The sequence below is a fragment of the Aristolochia californica genome, unplaced genomic scaffold, assembly GCF_029961685.1.
Source record: "Aristolochia californica isolate CCGP_79_NKW_82.1479 unplaced genomic scaffold, dmAriCali1.0.hap1 SCAF_16, whole genome shotgun sequence".
Lineage (NCBI taxonomy): Eukaryota > Viridiplantae > Streptophyta > Magnoliopsida > Piperales > Aristolochiaceae > Aristolochia > Aristolochia californica.
The window spans coordinates 16,510,213-16,527,083 of NW_027181837.1; the positions used below are offsets into that span (position 1 = coordinate 16,510,213).

At 37.6% G+C, this 16,871-nt stretch overlaps 1 protein-coding gene across 3 annotated transcripts in view; it reads left to right on the forward strand.

The window, feature by feature from the left end:
* LOC137952805 (phospholipid-transporting ATPase 2) overlaps nucleotides 1–16,871 on the forward strand; it is a 44,103-nt gene that overhangs the window by 15,957 nt on the left and 11,275 nt on the right. For all 3 annotated transcript variants that reach the window (XM_068799878.1, XM_068799876.1, XM_068799877.1), the window contains exons 3-17: nucleotides 78–291; nucleotides 550–666; nucleotides 1,896–1,988; nucleotides 2,093–2,267; nucleotides 6,280–6,446; nucleotides 6,801–6,905; nucleotides 8,159–8,256; nucleotides 8,521–8,663; nucleotides 12,062–12,158; nucleotides 12,249–12,358; nucleotides 12,441–12,605; nucleotides 13,130–13,284; nucleotides 13,382–13,462; nucleotides 13,575–13,695; nucleotides 15,115–15,221. In XM_068799878.1, the coding sequence (XP_068655979.1) occupies nucleotides 78–291; nucleotides 550–666; nucleotides 1,896–1,988; nucleotides 2,093–2,267; nucleotides 6,280–6,446; nucleotides 6,801–6,905; nucleotides 8,159–8,256; nucleotides 8,521–8,663; nucleotides 12,062–12,158; nucleotides 12,249–12,358; nucleotides 12,441–12,605; nucleotides 13,130–13,284; nucleotides 13,382–13,462; nucleotides 13,575–13,695; nucleotides 15,115–15,221 (1,948 nt within the window). The remainder of the gene's footprint in view (nucleotides 1–77; nucleotides 292–549; nucleotides 667–1,895; nucleotides 1,989–2,092; nucleotides 2,268–6,279; nucleotides 6,447–6,800; nucleotides 6,906–8,158; nucleotides 8,257–8,520; nucleotides 8,664–12,061; nucleotides 12,159–12,248; nucleotides 12,359–12,440; nucleotides 12,606–13,129; nucleotides 13,285–13,381; nucleotides 13,463–13,574; nucleotides 13,696–15,114; nucleotides 15,222–16,871) is intronic.

Here is a 16,871-nt window from a genome sequence, read left to right on the forward strand (position 1 = left end):
ATTATAGCTATGCCTCAGCTCCATTATATTGTAATTTTTGGAATGTATTCCTAATTAGTTTTTGTTTTGCTATCCAGTCGATTCATGAATCAGTACTTCTTGCTGATAGCATGCCTTCAGCTATGGTCCCTTATAACTCCAGTAAATCCTGCAAGCACGTGGGGCCCATTACTCTTTATATTTGCAGTCTCTGCAACAAAGGAGGCATGGGATGACTATAATAGATATCTCTCTGACAAACAAGCCAATCAGAAAGAAGTCTGGGTTGTAAAGGAAGGCATAAAGAAGCAGGTTGACATGTTGTAGAAATACTCTCTATATTTACGGTACATGTTATTTAGAGGTAGTTTTTTGTGTCTAATTCAACTACATAAAACTTAAGTTGCTTCATACGAACATCAGTATGCTTATGCTGTCGATGTTATTATAAGCTCTTCATACTAAGTAATATTAGTAATAAATGTATTGCATAAGCATCTATCTTGGCTTATTTATTATTATTTAGTGATCTAATGTTGTTTGAGGGTTTGATCTTGTTTTGTTTTTTAGATTCAAGCGCAGGACATTCAAGTTGGTAACATCGTATGGCTTCGTGAGAATGATGAGGTGCCATGTGATCTTGTTTTACTTGGATCCTCTGAACCACTAGGCATCTGTTTTATTGAGGTGATCATAAGCTCCTATTTACTTGGGTCATTTGCATTTTTATTTTTTTATTATGTATTTTGCAACAAGACCTGTTTGCTGAGAGATTGTGGCCTAGAATTGCCTTCTCTTCTATGCTGTAAGCTTTTGCTTGGCTTTATATTTGAGTAATATACACCTTTCTGGTTACTGCCAAGTATGCCTGCTTTTAATACAGCTTACACATCTTATTTAAAAAAAAGAAAAGAAAGGCCAGTTCAGGTTCCGTAGCCTTTCATGTTCATGATTGCCGTTAACTGTTATCTGTATTTTCATATGCTGTTGTGATTGACAGATCTAGCATGACTCCTTAATCTAAAAAACTTGAGTTGGTTCATTTCACTTGCATTTTGGGTTTTTGTACCATGTTATCAGGTTTTTAGTCATATGTGTTGTTTGATTGTGTATACTTTTGTATACTTAGTCCCTTTGTAATGAGAGATGGAATTGCACCATCAATGGACTCGAGAAAATTCAATTGGAAGAGTTTCAAATTGCACAAGCAAAACTTTTAATGTAACCTATTATAAATTTTATTATTCAAAATAGGAATGGTTTCTGAAATTTTATGGACAGTTGCACCAGAATCATCCATCCATTTAAGTGTTTATATCTTCATCAGTAGCGCATATTGTAACTTTGTTGACCCTGCACATGAATTTTTTCTCCATTCTGGCGTCATGATTCATGTGGTGATCTTGGACTAGAGTCTTACAAAGGCCTTCAACCTGATGAAATCTTCCTCCTTTACCCGTGTTTTGGACCTGGCTTAAGTATTCACTAGTGAATTTATTGTCCATCCTTTTACGTGCTTACAGAAAACCTTGTAACACTGTTACATCCTCAATTGGAAAAAAGTACAAATTATCTATTGTAGACAACTTTGCATAAAAAGAGGCGGATTATTCTTAAACCAGTAGCAATAAAAAGTATGATCTTTTCTTTGTACTAGTAAACGAAGCAAATCCTGACAAAGACCAGTTACAGATGTCTTTGAGCCCACTGGGTGATTGTAAGTTCGTTTGACGATATTGGTGGTGGCTTTTTTTTTTTCCCTTTAACATGCGTTAATGCATCCTTGTTGGTCCCAGTTTCTTACTGCTTGGTTACTATTTGGAGCCTTTCTGCCTTCCATTGATTTGTTTGGATATTTATAGCCATTCTGTGAGTCCTCACAAAGTCATTTATTCATATTCCTTTCTCATTTGCAGACTGCAGCTCTTGATGGTGAAACTGATCTGAAAACGAGGGTTATACCCTCTGCTTGTATGGGGTTAACATCTGATTTACTGCATAAAATCAAGGCAAGCTTTTTTCCTTACTTGGCCTGGTGGCTGGATGATATCTCTATGTGAGTTTTTATTTTTTTGCATTACACTTCAAGTGTCAATTTTTAATTTTCTGGCAGGGTGCCATTGAGTGTCCCAACCCAGATAAGGACATCAGAAGATTTGATGCAAACTTGAGACTGTTTCCTCCTTTCATTGATAATGATGTGTGCCCTTTAACCATCAACAACACATTGCTTCAATCATGCTACCTGCGCAACACAGAATGGGCATGTGGAGTAGCTGTTTACACAGGCAAGCTTACTCTTTTACATCATATTTGATAAAGTAAAAACAACAAAAAAGCATGGAATGTTTTAGTGGTAACAAAAAATTTCTGGATGCTTAGTTGAAGATATATCAGTTTTTATTTTTTCCTTTGTGATTCTTTGTGAATGGAGGTGAAAATCATTCTGATGAACTTTTTGCTGAAAGCATTATTTCTCTTGTACTTGTGGAGAATCAAGAATCTTAATGGTTTTCAAAAAAATTAAAACTCTAGTGGATTTGGTGCATGCGAATATTGTGGATAGAAATTGTGTATGTTTACATTAAAAACTGCATGCACATTGAATGAGGATAAGTCTCTTGTAAAAAATAGAAATAAACGCATGCAATTAACCATTAAAAAAACACATCCAATTACAGTTGTTTCTTTGTTCGCATTAATTCTTTTAAACTATGAGTTGCTTTTCATTAGTGAATAAAGAAGAATAGAAACAAAGATGAGGAGAAGGCTCAAGCCTCCAAATTAAAAGATGGAGAGGCTGATTCAACCTTTAGAAACAGAGGGAAGAACATTTCCCACTACAGTGGGGAGGGTGTGACATCTTCTTTAGCCAATGAATCTGATATGCTATTTGTTGAATGGAGGACATGTTACCATGAGATGTAGAGGGGGCCAGATATGTGCATAATTCCATCAAATATGTGGCCCAGCTGCCACGGAGAACGAACTTTGTTTGACATCCAAGAGATAACTATGGTTGATTCACATTCAATAACAACAAGCTTATGGAAGTATTGAGCATATAATTGGGCTCCTTGGAGGAGAGCCCTTACCCCTGCCTCTGCAAAGTCACAACTGCACACGTCCAGCAAGATAGTGCCACTGTGGTCTCTTACTACACCCCCAACACCTGCCAGTCCAGGGTTCATTAAGGACTTAGTCCCCATTAGTGTTTAGCAGATTTAGGATTTTATTTCTTCTGTATGATGATGAGGAAAATGATGATGCATTGTATTAAAGAGAAATGGAAATGCTCTTCAATGTGGTGGCAGAATACCTATCCTCCTTGATCTACTCAACCAAGAACATGGGATGACTCCTACCCACGACTGATTGCACAACCTTTGATATTCCGATTCTCCAATTTGCAGATGATACTATTTGCTTCGGGGTTGGTACTATGGATCAGAGCAGAAAATTACATGCCGTGCTGGGATTATTTGAATTGGCTTCTGGTCAGAGCATAAACTGGGAGAAAACCACTCTCTTTGGCTATCATATTGATCCAGCTAGACTTCGGAATATGGCGGACTATCTGGGATGCTCTGTGGGAAATATGCCAGCTACGTATCTTGGGCTCCCACTTTTTGATTCTTGGCCTTCGGCATCACTATGGTCCCCCCTCGTTGAGAAATTTGGAAAGAGACTAGCTACTTGGAGGGGTAAACTCTTATCAACAGCAGGGCGTCTCATTCTCCTCAAGTCTTGTCTGGTGGGGCTTCCAAATTATCTGTCATCATTCATGCACTGTCCGGCCTCCGTTTGCTCAAAAATTGATGCCATCCGTCGATGATTTCTGTGGAGGGGTTCAGAAGATACCTTTAGATACCATCTGATTAGTTGGAAGGATATTTGCATGCCCCATAATAGGGGAGGATTGGGCATCCGGCATACAAAAGAAATGAACAGAGCTCTTATGCTCAAACGAATTTGGAATTTCAACAACAAGCACAACAGTTTATGGAAGAATATGGTGAAATTCTACCTTTAGTTTTCGGGTGCATGGTGGAGAGAGGGTGGCGCTACTCTCCTCCTATCCCTAATATGGAAATCAGTTTTCAAGCTCCTTCCAGTATTCAGAGATGCTACCACATTTCACACGGGCAACAGAAGGACCCTTCTCTTCTGGTCGGATGAATGGTGTGGCCCCCGATCTCTCTCAGAGGACTTTCCAGGGCTGCATAGGGTGAAAAACAACCTCTCTTGCTCTGTGGCTGATTCATGGAGTGATCACTCGTGGAGTCTTCAGTTTCGTCGGGGATTAAATGATGAGGAATTGTTGGCTTTTTGTTCTCTCCTTACTAAACTCAACAGTACTATTATTCGGGAGCACTCAGTTGATAAGATGATTTGGAAGCCCAGTAACAATGGTCAATTCACTATCACTTCGGCTTACTCTCATATCACAAAGCAAGACTTTAGTCCTCATGAGCACAAGGCAAATCTGGCTTGGAAACTCTCAGCGCCAAGCAAAATCAAGTTCTTCGTGTGGTCAGCCATCAGGGAACAAATTCTTACTTCAGACAACCTTCATAGAAGAGGCTTCACTGCCCCTGATCTTTCTTGTCCCCTTTGCAGTGAGTGTGAAGAGACAGTCCAACATGTCCTCTTACACTGTGGATTTTCGTGGTAAGTTTGGATGAAGATATTTCAGAAAATCAGGGTCCAACTGGGGCTACATCAGGACCTCTTTGGCACCTTTGAGATGGTTCAAGGGATTCTCCTTCCTCGGCTGGGCAAGTTAATTCTTTCAGCCTGTCTTGCGCATATTCCATGGTGCATTTGGCTCAAGCGGAACAACCGAAGATTCAACTCCAAAGCTAGTACCCAAGACAACACGACTTCTCATGCCGTCAACCTCATCTCGAGCTGGCTTTATACAAAGAAGGATTTTGCCACTCTTTCAGGGGTTTCCCTTCGGGAAAATTGGAATTTGATCGCTCACCTGTCTGGCCCTAGCAGAGCTCCTAGAATGGCTATTTGGGATCCTCTCCCTTGTGACTGCATAAAGTTGAATTTTGATGGTAGTGCTATTGGATGTCCTGGTCCAGTAGGAGCAGGTGGTATATTCAGAGGTCACAATGGAGACCCATTCTTTCTTATGTTGGTCCGGTGGGCATTGCCGATTCTAATACTACTTAAGTTAGTGCTCTACTGTTCGGCAAGTTAATCATTGAAGGTGACTCGAAGACGGTTATTAGTTGGTGTTCCAAAGACAGCCTCCCCCCTTGGCGCCACTGGCCCATCACTGATAGTATTGCCGACATTGCATCTTCTTTGCATTGTAATTGGAATCTCATTCCTAGATCAGCCAACTCTTTAGCTGATAAATTGGCTAAATTTGGAACTTCCCAACAATCTCTCATTGTATGGGAAGGATTCCCTCCTTTGTAATTTGCTCTTTTGAGCTTTTGTCTTAATAAAAATCAGCATCATTTAAAAAAAAGAAAAAAAGAAAAAAGAAAAAAAAAAGAGAAATGGAAATGCAACAATGGAGGTATTTCTCATGTCAACTGGCTGCCTCAAGCTTAATTTTGATGGAAGATAAAAACTTTACCCTTCTCCAGTGGTTTTAGGTGGAGCTATCCAATACCATAATGATGGCAAAATAGATTGTACTGCATGTTGAAATTTATGTCAGTGTTTGAAGCCTCAAGTTGTACAAGGGCTTGTTGTGCTCCTCTTACACTGGAGAGTGACTCAAAGTGGTAATTTTTTGGGCCAATGGATCTTGCCCTCCCCCTTGGATATTTGACCTTCTTCACCCAAAGATTTCCACTACCTTGTACCCTCTATCCGTTACTTGGGTTCACACCCAAAAATCTGCCAATATGGTCACATATTTGCTTTCCTAGAGATGGGCTGGCTCAACGATGCCCAACTCTGGGCAGTTCAATTTTTTTAAATCTTTATTACTTGGGTTGCTCTCTTGGTTTGTATTTGTTGTAGTTTCAATTGAGCTTTTTTGTATGTGCCTGCATCCTCTTTGGAAGCTTTTGTTTGCTTTTGTTTTCTTTCTTCTTGCTAATAAAATTTCTTTCACCTTTTAAAGGGAAAACTTCAAAACATTTTTATTCTGAACTTCTCATAAAAAACCTAAATTAAATTCACAAGTGCTAGAAGCACTATGATTGTCCTCATGAGGTGGCACTAAAGATGGTTCGTTTAAAGGTCATTCAGGTTTCCTGGCTTCTACTCATTTCATCCTATTTCTGTTAAAGTAAGTGTGTTTTTTTTTTTTTTTTTTTTTTGGTACAGGCAATGAAACAAAATTAGGCATGAGTAGAGGTATACCAGAACCCAAGCTGACTGCTGTGGATGCAATGATTGACAAGTTGACTGGAGCTATATTTCTGTTTCAAATAGTTGTTGTTATTGTTCTTGGTGTGGCTGGTAATGTTTGGAAGGACACTGAAGCTCGACAGGTTTGTCTTGTTCTGTTATTTTATACTGTTTTTTTTTTTTTTTTTTTGAGAGAGAAAGGCTTGTTTATAGTTTTATTTATTTGGTTTTTAGTGGAGAATTTTTTGGAATTATATTCATCTATGGTATCAGATTCATTCCCCAAGAGGGGGATCTCCCAATGGTTCTTGGTTGTCAACATGGGTTCATAATGATAGATTATAGTTTGTTTTATTTTATTCTGTATGTTTATTTCTATTTTTTTGATTTGGTTATCCTTGATAGCCTTCTTGGCCGTGCTTCTTTAACTCCTTCATTTTCTTAATGAATTCCATCATCATTTAAAAAAAGGAAAAAACTAATTCAGCATCTTGCAGCAATGGTATGTTCTATATCCTGAGGAAGGGCCATGGTATGAATTACTGGTCATACCTCTTCGGTTTGAGCTTCTGTGTTCAATCATGATTCCAATTTCTATTAAGGTAATCCCATTTGCATATTTTACATTAGCAATAATGTGTACTTTTCTAGTTTCTCTTATGACTGCCACTACTGCTGTTGCTACTACTACTACTTATGCTTACACGCTTGTTTGTAAACTATTCTGCTTGCTACTATTATTGTTTGTTGGTAAGACAGTTAAGCAGTACTTGCTTGCTTATCCTGAATGAGCTAAAAGTACATTCTATTGTGTGGGTAAAAGCATTTTGTATTCATGTTGTAGTGATATATTAAATATGGGTGGTATTATTTTAATTTTTGTGTTTGCCCCTTTTATTCTGTGTTTCATCCCTAGGGGAATCTCTGTCTCTAGCTTAAAGAGACATGCTGGCTTTGTATTAGTGAAGGTAATTATATCTTTGCTTATTTTGCTCTCTTGTATATAAGTCAGCTAAGGGGAATTTATGCCCAAATCTGGTCAATAAAGAAAATTCGATGCCTCTCTCTCTGGTAGAAGTTGACGCTGTTCTCAGTTTTTTGAGTTTTCTGAAAAATTACAATAATACTACCCATATTTAATATATCTCTACACATGTGATTAACAGATGGACTTCTATCTTGTTTTTTTGAAATGAACTTCTATCTTGTTGCTTAGCCACCTATTAGCAGTTTCAGCTCTCAGCTCCATGTACCAAGGCCAGAGCCACAATAGATGAGTAAGCATTTGCCATGTGGTGGAAAGACCTCAACCTTCTTGTTTTAGATGACCATAGATATGTATTCATGTGTATATGATTTTGGATGGTCTCTTTCTCTGAAGAATATTTAAATGGCTAGGATAGTATGAAGAGTGCAATTTTTTACATGGCGGCATCAATTGTCAACCTCAGAAAAGGTTTCTTGTGTGTTTGTCTTATTTATGTAGTTCTTGCAGAAACACCCATGTCAAGCATTTCAAACCATATAGTGGAGAGGGCCAACTGTGGCAGCTGGCATAGGAAATTAATGCAAAGTGTGCCACGAACTTCAGAAAATAATTTACTTTCAATTTTTGCCATGAAAGGTTACTGTCAATATTGTTAAAGTGGAAAAAAAAATTCTCCCTAGTGTGCTTCAGTGGAAATATGTTGTTATGATAACTGCAACTCAACTGAAATGGTACAATGAGATGCCAGCTTAAATCTGTTTACTGTGCTAGAATTTGTATACTTGGCTTTCTTGTGGTTAATTTTTTATGATGGGCATCTTAATTGACTGAAAAGGTGTTTGGAATTGTGACCTTAATTTTTGGCAGGTTTCTTTAGATCTTGTGAAGAGTTTATATGCAAAATTTATAGACTGGGATGATGAGATGTACGATAAGGACACCAACACTCCTTCACATGCTACCAAGTAAGGAACAAAATATGCACTTGTGGTGACCCTAAGGGGTACATTTGTAATATTCTACTCGAAAACAACCTTTTTCTCTTATTCTAGATGAATCAATTGCTGAATTTTTGTACAAATGATCCACTTTCTCAAGAAGAAAACGTGTTCATTCAGCATTGATCTTCATGCAATATATTTTAAATTTGTCATGCGCAATACAGTGGATTCATACACATGAACTTGTATAGCGTTGAGGTCCGTACATTTTTTTGTTTGGTCTTGCAGTACAGCAATAAGTGAGGATTTGGGACAAGTGGAGTACATCCTGACTGATAAGACCGGTACTCTCACAGAAAATATAATGATCTTCCGCAGATGCTGTATCAATGGAAAATTCTATGGAAATGAAACTGGAGATGCCACCAAAGGTCAGTTTCCTGTTGCCTATTAATTGGAATTGGAGCATCTGAAAGGCTTGTTTCCTATTTTAAATTTGGCTAATGCTCTTGGACACATCATGCACATTATCCTTTTTTTTTTTTTTTTTTTTTTTTTTTTTTGATAAAAGTGATATCATGCACATTATCCTTGAAGCTGAAAATGCACTAGAAGATAATAGTGTTCATTTCATCGGATCTATTATTTTAAAAGAGCTAGTTATCTCAAAGAAGTCAGAGGAAGATGTGTTTTACATGTGTAAACATCCCAAATGGGCTGTTATGTCATATCACTTATGAACAAAAAACAGATTTAAGAGACATGGATAGGGTAGATGTGATATTATCCACACCCTAAACAGAAGACATTGACCCATCAACAAGAGTAACGTACTTTACCAAAGAAGACTCTCTAACATTAGTAAACAAGGAGGACATACCTGACATATGCATAGAAGCTTTTGAGACAATTACTCAGGAGGACACATGACGCACATGCAGAGCGGACATACCTGAATTGGCGAGAGTAGCTGTAGGAAGTGGAGGGTAGACAACAGATGCTGAAGTGGAAGACCCTGAATTGGCCAATTGAGCCATGTGCTGAGCAAGTTGCTGCAGCGCATTTGGGTCTCCTGGTAAAATACCCACCATTTGTCTGGACTTGGGCTCGTGTTGTCATGAGTTAACGAGTTTGCCAAGTGGGTTTCCCAAACTTAATCCAACACATCAAAAAATGATTAGTGAGCCCTCAATGGACACAATTTTTGTAACCTCTACTGTCATTTCCATCTCGTTCTCTACTGAACCCCTCCTCTACCTCTACCTCAAACATTGCCACCATGGCCTCGAATAAAGTCTGACTAACCAAGAATGTTGGTTGTAGATGCATTACCAATTTTAATCTCCTTAGTACCTTTGAATAGAATTGCTATCTCTGCTCGCATAACCCTATTGAAGGTTGTAGAGTGTGAAGGAATATCATTTGACGCTAGCAGTTGATCTCTAACTGTGTCAAACTTCGGTCTCAGTCCATCTAGAAACTTCGCAACTAGAAATTGCCCCTGTTGTTTTCTAAGTTCCCTTTCATTTGTAGTAAAGGGTTGAAACATGCTAATTTCTTGAGATATGCCTTGCAGTTTACTGTAGTAATCTGTGAATGACCTTTCTCCTCGCTTAAGACTAAACAATCTAGCATATAACTCATAGACACGAGATAGGTTACTCTCCTGAGCATATAACGACTCCAAAGACACCCACATGTCCTTGTCCATCTCATAGTTCATGATCTAATTTCTGAATCTTGAGTCCACACTATTAAGGAACCAAGTAATTACCTGACTATCCTTGGCTTCCTAATCATCTGTTAAAGGTAGCAGAGGATCATCTTTGATAAACTTTTTCTTTTGGCCTTAAGATTGATACATATAGACTTCGATCGACTAAGATAATTTTGTCTATTTAGTCGCTTTGAGTAATGAACAAATTGTCCTTTTCATCTGAAACCCAGAATCCCATGTGGGACTAATAATCTCTTCGGAATCAGCCATTAAAAACCAACAATAGTTACCACAATCACAAAAGCACTTCATAGTTCAAAGATACCTACACAAGGTATGTGGGTCCCCACTTGGACAAAAAAATAGGGTTAGGGCTGAAAAAATGATGTGCATCAGCTAATCAAGAGTATAAGAACTGAAATTCGATACAGTCAAGCCAAGGGATAGGTTAGAATACCAAATTAGGGCTGATATTAGCCTCCCAAAGGATGATGCAGTAAAAAACCCAGCATTAGGGTTGTGAGCAATCCAATTGGATTTGATCCAAGTAAAAAAAAACCACTTAGGGTAGTAATCGCTCATAGAAATTGCTCAAGTGACAACAGAGGCCATCAACCCTAGGGTCATGGCAGAAAAGAAGGTAAAAAGATCAAATTTTTGTCAACTAGATAACACCAACCTTGAAAACTCTCCTTTCTATGAAATGGTAGGCTTCAATGGAGAAGAAGAGAACTTCACAAGCTTGTCTCCCTGATCTACTACTCTGATTTGATCTATTGCTCGAGGGAGAGTCTAAGGTGGTGATTGGCTGGTGTGGGCATTCCTTAGCGCCTTTTTGGCGCTATTGGAACATTTTCTTTGAAATTATGGAAATTGTCAGCTTGTTTGAATGATTTTGGTCTCGCATCCCGAGATCAGCAAATTTTGTGACCGATGTTTTAGCCAAACAAGGAGCTTCCTTGCAATCTCTTATTGTAAGGGGATAGCTCCTCTGTTTTGGTTCTTTTAATAAAATAACCTTTCATAAAAAAAGAGAGGGCGGAGAAGAGAACAAGGAGAATTAGAGGGACTTTGAGAGAGAAGTGTGTAACTTTGAAAAGTCTCTTTCCTGTTTCTGCTTGGTTATAATTAAGTACAAGAGTCTTCTTGTCCTTTTATACGTATGCTATTTTTAATAAAATGCCATAGGAGATTGAATCTGAAAGTGATAGTCTTCTTCCTGTTCTTGGAAGCTTCTCTATTTGTTCTTCTCTTTCTTACTTTTGCTCTCTTTGAAGTCTTTCTTCTTCTCTCCTTCTTTTCTACTGATTATATGTTCTTTTAAATTCAATTACACGTAGGAAGGCAAGGCAATTCAATTATTTGGGGGGGGGGGGGGAAGTTAAATTACATAGGCAGAGGTAGTTTTTTTTTTCTTAAAAAAAAGTGTAGTTTGGTTATTTTTCCAAATCAGATAAGTGTCATATTGTACCAACAGGATAGTTTTCATTCCGCATGCTTATGTTTCAATTTGTGTTAGAGTCAGAGTTGTATATAGAGAGATATTGAGTGTTTTGTACTTAAGGGCATTTTTGTCATTTTATTAAAAGTTCACTTAAGTGATTATAAAGACGGATTAGTCTCGATTTTCGAGACGAATCACGAAGCCTCCCTTGCTGCTTCTCAAAATTCTTTTTCCCCTTTTGCTTCTTATCCTTTTCTACCTTCATAATTTCTTCATTTTTGCACTTTTATCATTTGTATGATTTTCTGGTTTCATTAATAAAATTAACCATTTAAAAAAATTATAGAGTATATTGTTTCTTTTGTAAGAGACTATCTTAAATTCTCCAACAACTTGTTGTTGATCCCTTTTAGTTCTTTGTTTGTTCATTTTTTATTATAATAGTTTAACTTAAAAAAAAAAAGTGTAAAAGAATAGTCCGTCATGGATTAGTAAGTATAAAGATCTTGGGTTTATTAGTTGGGAAAGAGGTTTTCTAAGTTGGATAGTCATTTAAGGATGAGCCTTGGACCTAACTTCACAAAAAGATTGTCTTAAATAGTGTATGCATGTATCACCGATAGTGGTAGGTTTCTATTTAATCTGATAAGAGTTATTTCTCTCGTCAGATACAGAACTGCTTAATGCTATTGCTTCCTATAATCCTGAGATCATCAGATTCATCACAGTTATGGCAATATGCAACACAGTTATTCCTCTTAAAAGGTACATATATCCCTTTTTTCTTAACTTCATTAAACAGTGATATTATGACATTCTTGTAATAGTTCATTTACGTTCTTTTGTTGTTTCTAGCAAAAGTGGAGCCATAATTTACAAGGCTCAATCCCAGGATGAGGAAGCCCTTGTTAATGCTGCTGCTTGCTTGCACATGGTTCTCATCAACAGAAATGGGAATCTTCTTGGTGTGCATTTTCTCTGACATGTTTCTTTTTTGGGAACATTATTTTGGTATCAGTCATTACAGGATTCATTCCATATTTGCAGAAGTGAAACTCAATGGTTCAATTCTTCAATATGAGCTATTGGATACTCTAGAGTTTACGTCAGATCGGAAAAGGATGTCAATTGTGGTCAAGGACTGCCAGAATGAAAGGATTATCCTTTTGTCTAAAGGGGCAGATGAGGCAATTCTTCCTTGTGCATTGTCTGGTATTCCTCCAATCCAAACCCAAAATTTTGAATTGTTTTAAATCATGTGTTTCCTCAATTAAAGCATGACCATGTGTAACGTTATAACTGCAATATATAATGTTGCAAATGACTCTTTCATAAAACACAATTCATTGAGACAAAAATCTAAGTAAATTGCTTATTTCACCTATTTTTTAGAGATATTTATGATGTCTCTTCATGATTTTTGGAAGCTCTTGTATTGATTTCTTTGACTATAAGCTGGAGCAGTGGATGCTTTACTATTTCAGGGTTCATGTACTGATGTTTGCTAGTTCTCTTGGTCCTGTATTGCTGATGGATTGTATCATTCCTCCATGTAATTTCTTGGATCTCTCTATTGGAATACATTTCCTTTGAATGTAATGTAATGCATTTTGAGCATGTTGTTGTTATGTGTCTAATAGTCTGTGCGAGAATGAGAAATTTGGGTCTTTCAGCTTTTGCATAATGTTATATTTTACTATATTTGTCTATGCTGCTGATGCTTTTGTTTACTCTAGGGCAACAAATAAGGGTATTTGTCGAGGCTGTGGATCAGTATGCTCAACAAGGATTGCGGACACTCTGTTTGGCTTGGCGGGAGTTGAAGGAAGAAGAATATAGAGAATGGTCATTGATGTTTAAAGAGGCTAATAGTACACTCGTAGATAGGGAGGTAAATCCTAACACTTGCTGAGTCAGGAAGATTTTCTGTTGTAGATATCTATATATTGTAGCTGACAGTGCTTATTGCAATAATCCATACATCTTAGTGGAAACTAGCAGAAGTTTGTCAAATGTTGGAGCATGATCTTGAAATCCTGGGTGTTACTGCTATAGAGGACCGTCTACAGGTGAATTTTTTAAACGGACTACTTACTTCAATTTTCATGGTCAATTTCCATTTAGATTGAGACAGAAGTTGCATACAAGAACCTTCTTGATCTTATTCATCTTTCAATGCAGGATGGAGTTCCAGAAACAATAGAAACACTTAGAAAAGCAGGAATAAATTTTTGGATGCTGACTGGTGATAAGCAAAATACAGCCATCCAAATTGCCCTTTCTTGTAACTTTATTTCTCCAGGTAGGTTTAACTTGTCATGGTTTTGTCATATGATTTTTATTTAAATTTTCTGATTGTGTTGATGCTAGAATACAAAAAAAAAACATTTCCATGAGCTTAACTCAAAAAGCAGTTTTCACTTGTGCTGTAAAAGGCATCACTTTTGTTAAAGGGTGAAAAAGGAACAGGTGGCCCTGAAGTAGGCCAAAAAGACAGAAAAGTAGTGATACACAAAACACAAAATACTGCAGAAACAAGACTTGTCTGGAGCAAGGGGGATTGAGTAGAACAACAGGGTGTTAGTGAAGAGACTTGTCTCTGGCTGAAGGCTCAGCTACTGATTCTCTCGTGGACCTAAGCTGCGAGAAGATGTATACAATTTTGGTGAAGTGCCTATAAAGTGGCCACGCAAACACTTGGGAGTGCTGTTGGGTGGGTAGAATATGTTTATATCATGTTGATGATGAAAGCAGTGTGACCCTCAACCATTAAATGATTGGTGATTTTTGGGTTGGGGGGGCGGTGTTTTTGGTTCAATTCTCATTAGGAAATGGGGGTTCAAACTTTAAAAAGCAAAACAGAAATTCTTTTCACTAGTGAATAATTTTGTTAATAAGCAAGAGAGACTCTCTAGCATGCAAGATCTTTTTGGGAAGATTCAAGAAATTGTAAAAAATGTAGCCATTTCTTGGAACCAGGCTCCTTGTTTTGCCAATTGTATTGCAGATAATTTAGTAAGACATTGAGCTGAATACCAACTTGTTGGTATCTGTAGTTGCAATTCTTTCCCCTTCTCTTCATTGCTTCTGTGGGTCTCATTCCTCCAGCTCGACTCTCATGCCTCCAACTAGATTGCAGCTGTAAAACCAGCATAAAGCTTACAGATTCAGAAAATCAACTGCAACACTTTCTAGGCCAGCCACCCATGTTTTGTGCAGGATCTTGTATGTGGTTCCAGAACAATCAAGAGAAGCTGAGGTAGATGATCTGAAATGTTCTTACTTCCAGAGAAGAGAAGAGAAGAGCTCCCCTCTCCTTTGCTTTTATTTTCAAGGGGCTGGAGTCAGTTGTTGATGGCTCTTCCCTTGTGTCTGTGATTACTCATATCCTGAAGGGCTTGGATTGCCCTTGAGTGACTACCAAAGTGTATTTAGTATAACCTCAGGAGAGGTAGCAGTTACTGGATGATGGATTTTGGCGTTGCTAGTGAATAGTCAAGGCAAACTACATGTTAATTAAGAACATAAAGTTTCAGATACAAATGAAAAGGTTTCAAGGATCATGACCATTTTAAGTACTTGCCATTTTCTTACTTTGGAATTTTTTTCTCTATTTATCAATAAAATTTATGCCTTTCAGTAAAGAAATTCTGAGTTGGCTTTTAGCAATTTTCATGCTTTCCAAAAATGTATTAAAACTTGACCTGTACCATGTTGGCAGAACCCAAAGGCCAGCTTTTGTTGATTAATGGGAAGACTGAAGATGATGTTTTGAGAAGCTTAGAACGGGTCTTGCTCACAATGAAGATAACTTCTTCTGAAGCTAAGGTAAGACTTTAAGAACGCCAGTCTTCCTTGAAAAGTATAAAATGTTCCTTTGTATTTCTGTTGTGTTTGTCAGCTTTAATATGGCAAACTGTATCTTAATTCAGTTACTGGCCTTACCATCTGCACTTCATCCTCCTCATCAATGTTTTATTATTTCCTTGCTTTTTTTAAGGCAACGAGAAAGAGATTGCATTAAGAAGGAAGGAGATACAAAGCATACAAAAAAGTGATATACAGCATGCCAATCATAATAAAAATACAAAAAAGGAAAAAGATTAATCCAGAAGCAAATTATCTCCCAGAACTGGATGTTGCTGTGAGGGACCAACCCTAGCCAAAGAGTTGACAATACTATTGGCAAATCTTGGAGCACAGTTCCAAGTGATGAGCTCTGAAGAAATATACTTAATCACATAAAGATAGTGAAGCAAATGACTAGGTAGTGTAGATTTTGTTGAGGTCCAATTGATAAAAGTTGAGGAGGCTCCCTCAATATCGAGAGGGTCTACACCTTCAATCCTGAAGGAGTGTCTCCCTCTCCGCTTCTGTGGAGTTACGTCTCTGCTTCTATGCCCAAAGGGAGTAGGAAAGACCTTATGAGTGCATCTCTCAAAGTTTGTGAAGGAATCTGTCTTCTCATTGAAGGTGACTCTAGTGTTCTTATTGGCTGGTGTTCGGATTTGGCATCTCCCCCTTGGCGTCACTGGCCTAAATTGCATTCCATCTCTGGCATTGTATCTATTATCTCTTGCTCTTGGAACTATGTAAACAGATCAGCAAGCTCTTTTGCCGATAAACTAGCTAAATTTGGGACCTCCCTCCAATCCCTCATTGTTTGGGATGGTCTCCCCTCCCTTGATGTAATTGTTTCTTTCTAATAAAATTCTTTGCACCATTTTAAAAAAAGAAGAAGTAACAGGTAGTAAGTATTACATCCCCATAGTACTGTTCAGGAACTTCCATGTGAAACATAAAAGTCTGAGCAATATCTAGCAACTGTTAATTTTTGTGTTCATTTTTTTTGTGGTGTATATGGACAAGTTGTGTTAGGCAGAAAAAAATTAAAAAAAACTCTTATTAACAAACTCTAATCCATTGTCACTATGCAAAATTTTCATGGAAGCAAAAACATTTTTTATTTTTAGTTAAATTTCAGAAATACATTAAACACTTCATCTCTCCTTGAGGAGATATACTTGTATGACACAACTGTAACCATCAAAAGGACAAAAAATACTTAAACCTAAAGATACTAGGTAACATATATGGAATGACAATTCCCAAATGAAGGACAAAAAATAAACTCAAGGGACATCAGAATTGTTAAGGAATAGTCCCACATGGATTAGTGAGTACAAAGATCTTGAGTTTATTAGTTAGGAAAGAGGTTTCCTAAGTTGGCTAGTTATTTTGGGATGGGCCTTGGACCCAACTTTATATGGTATTAGAGCAGGTACTCATATGTGGGCCTACACCTAAATTACACCTAAATTATCCACTTGTAGAGCCACATAAGAGGGCCTAGACCTAAAATTATCCACTTGTAGAGCCACAAAAGAGGGCCTACACCTAAAGTATACACTTGTAAAGCCACAAAAGAGGGCCTACACGTGAGGGGGAGTGTTAAGGAATAGTCTCACATGGATTAGT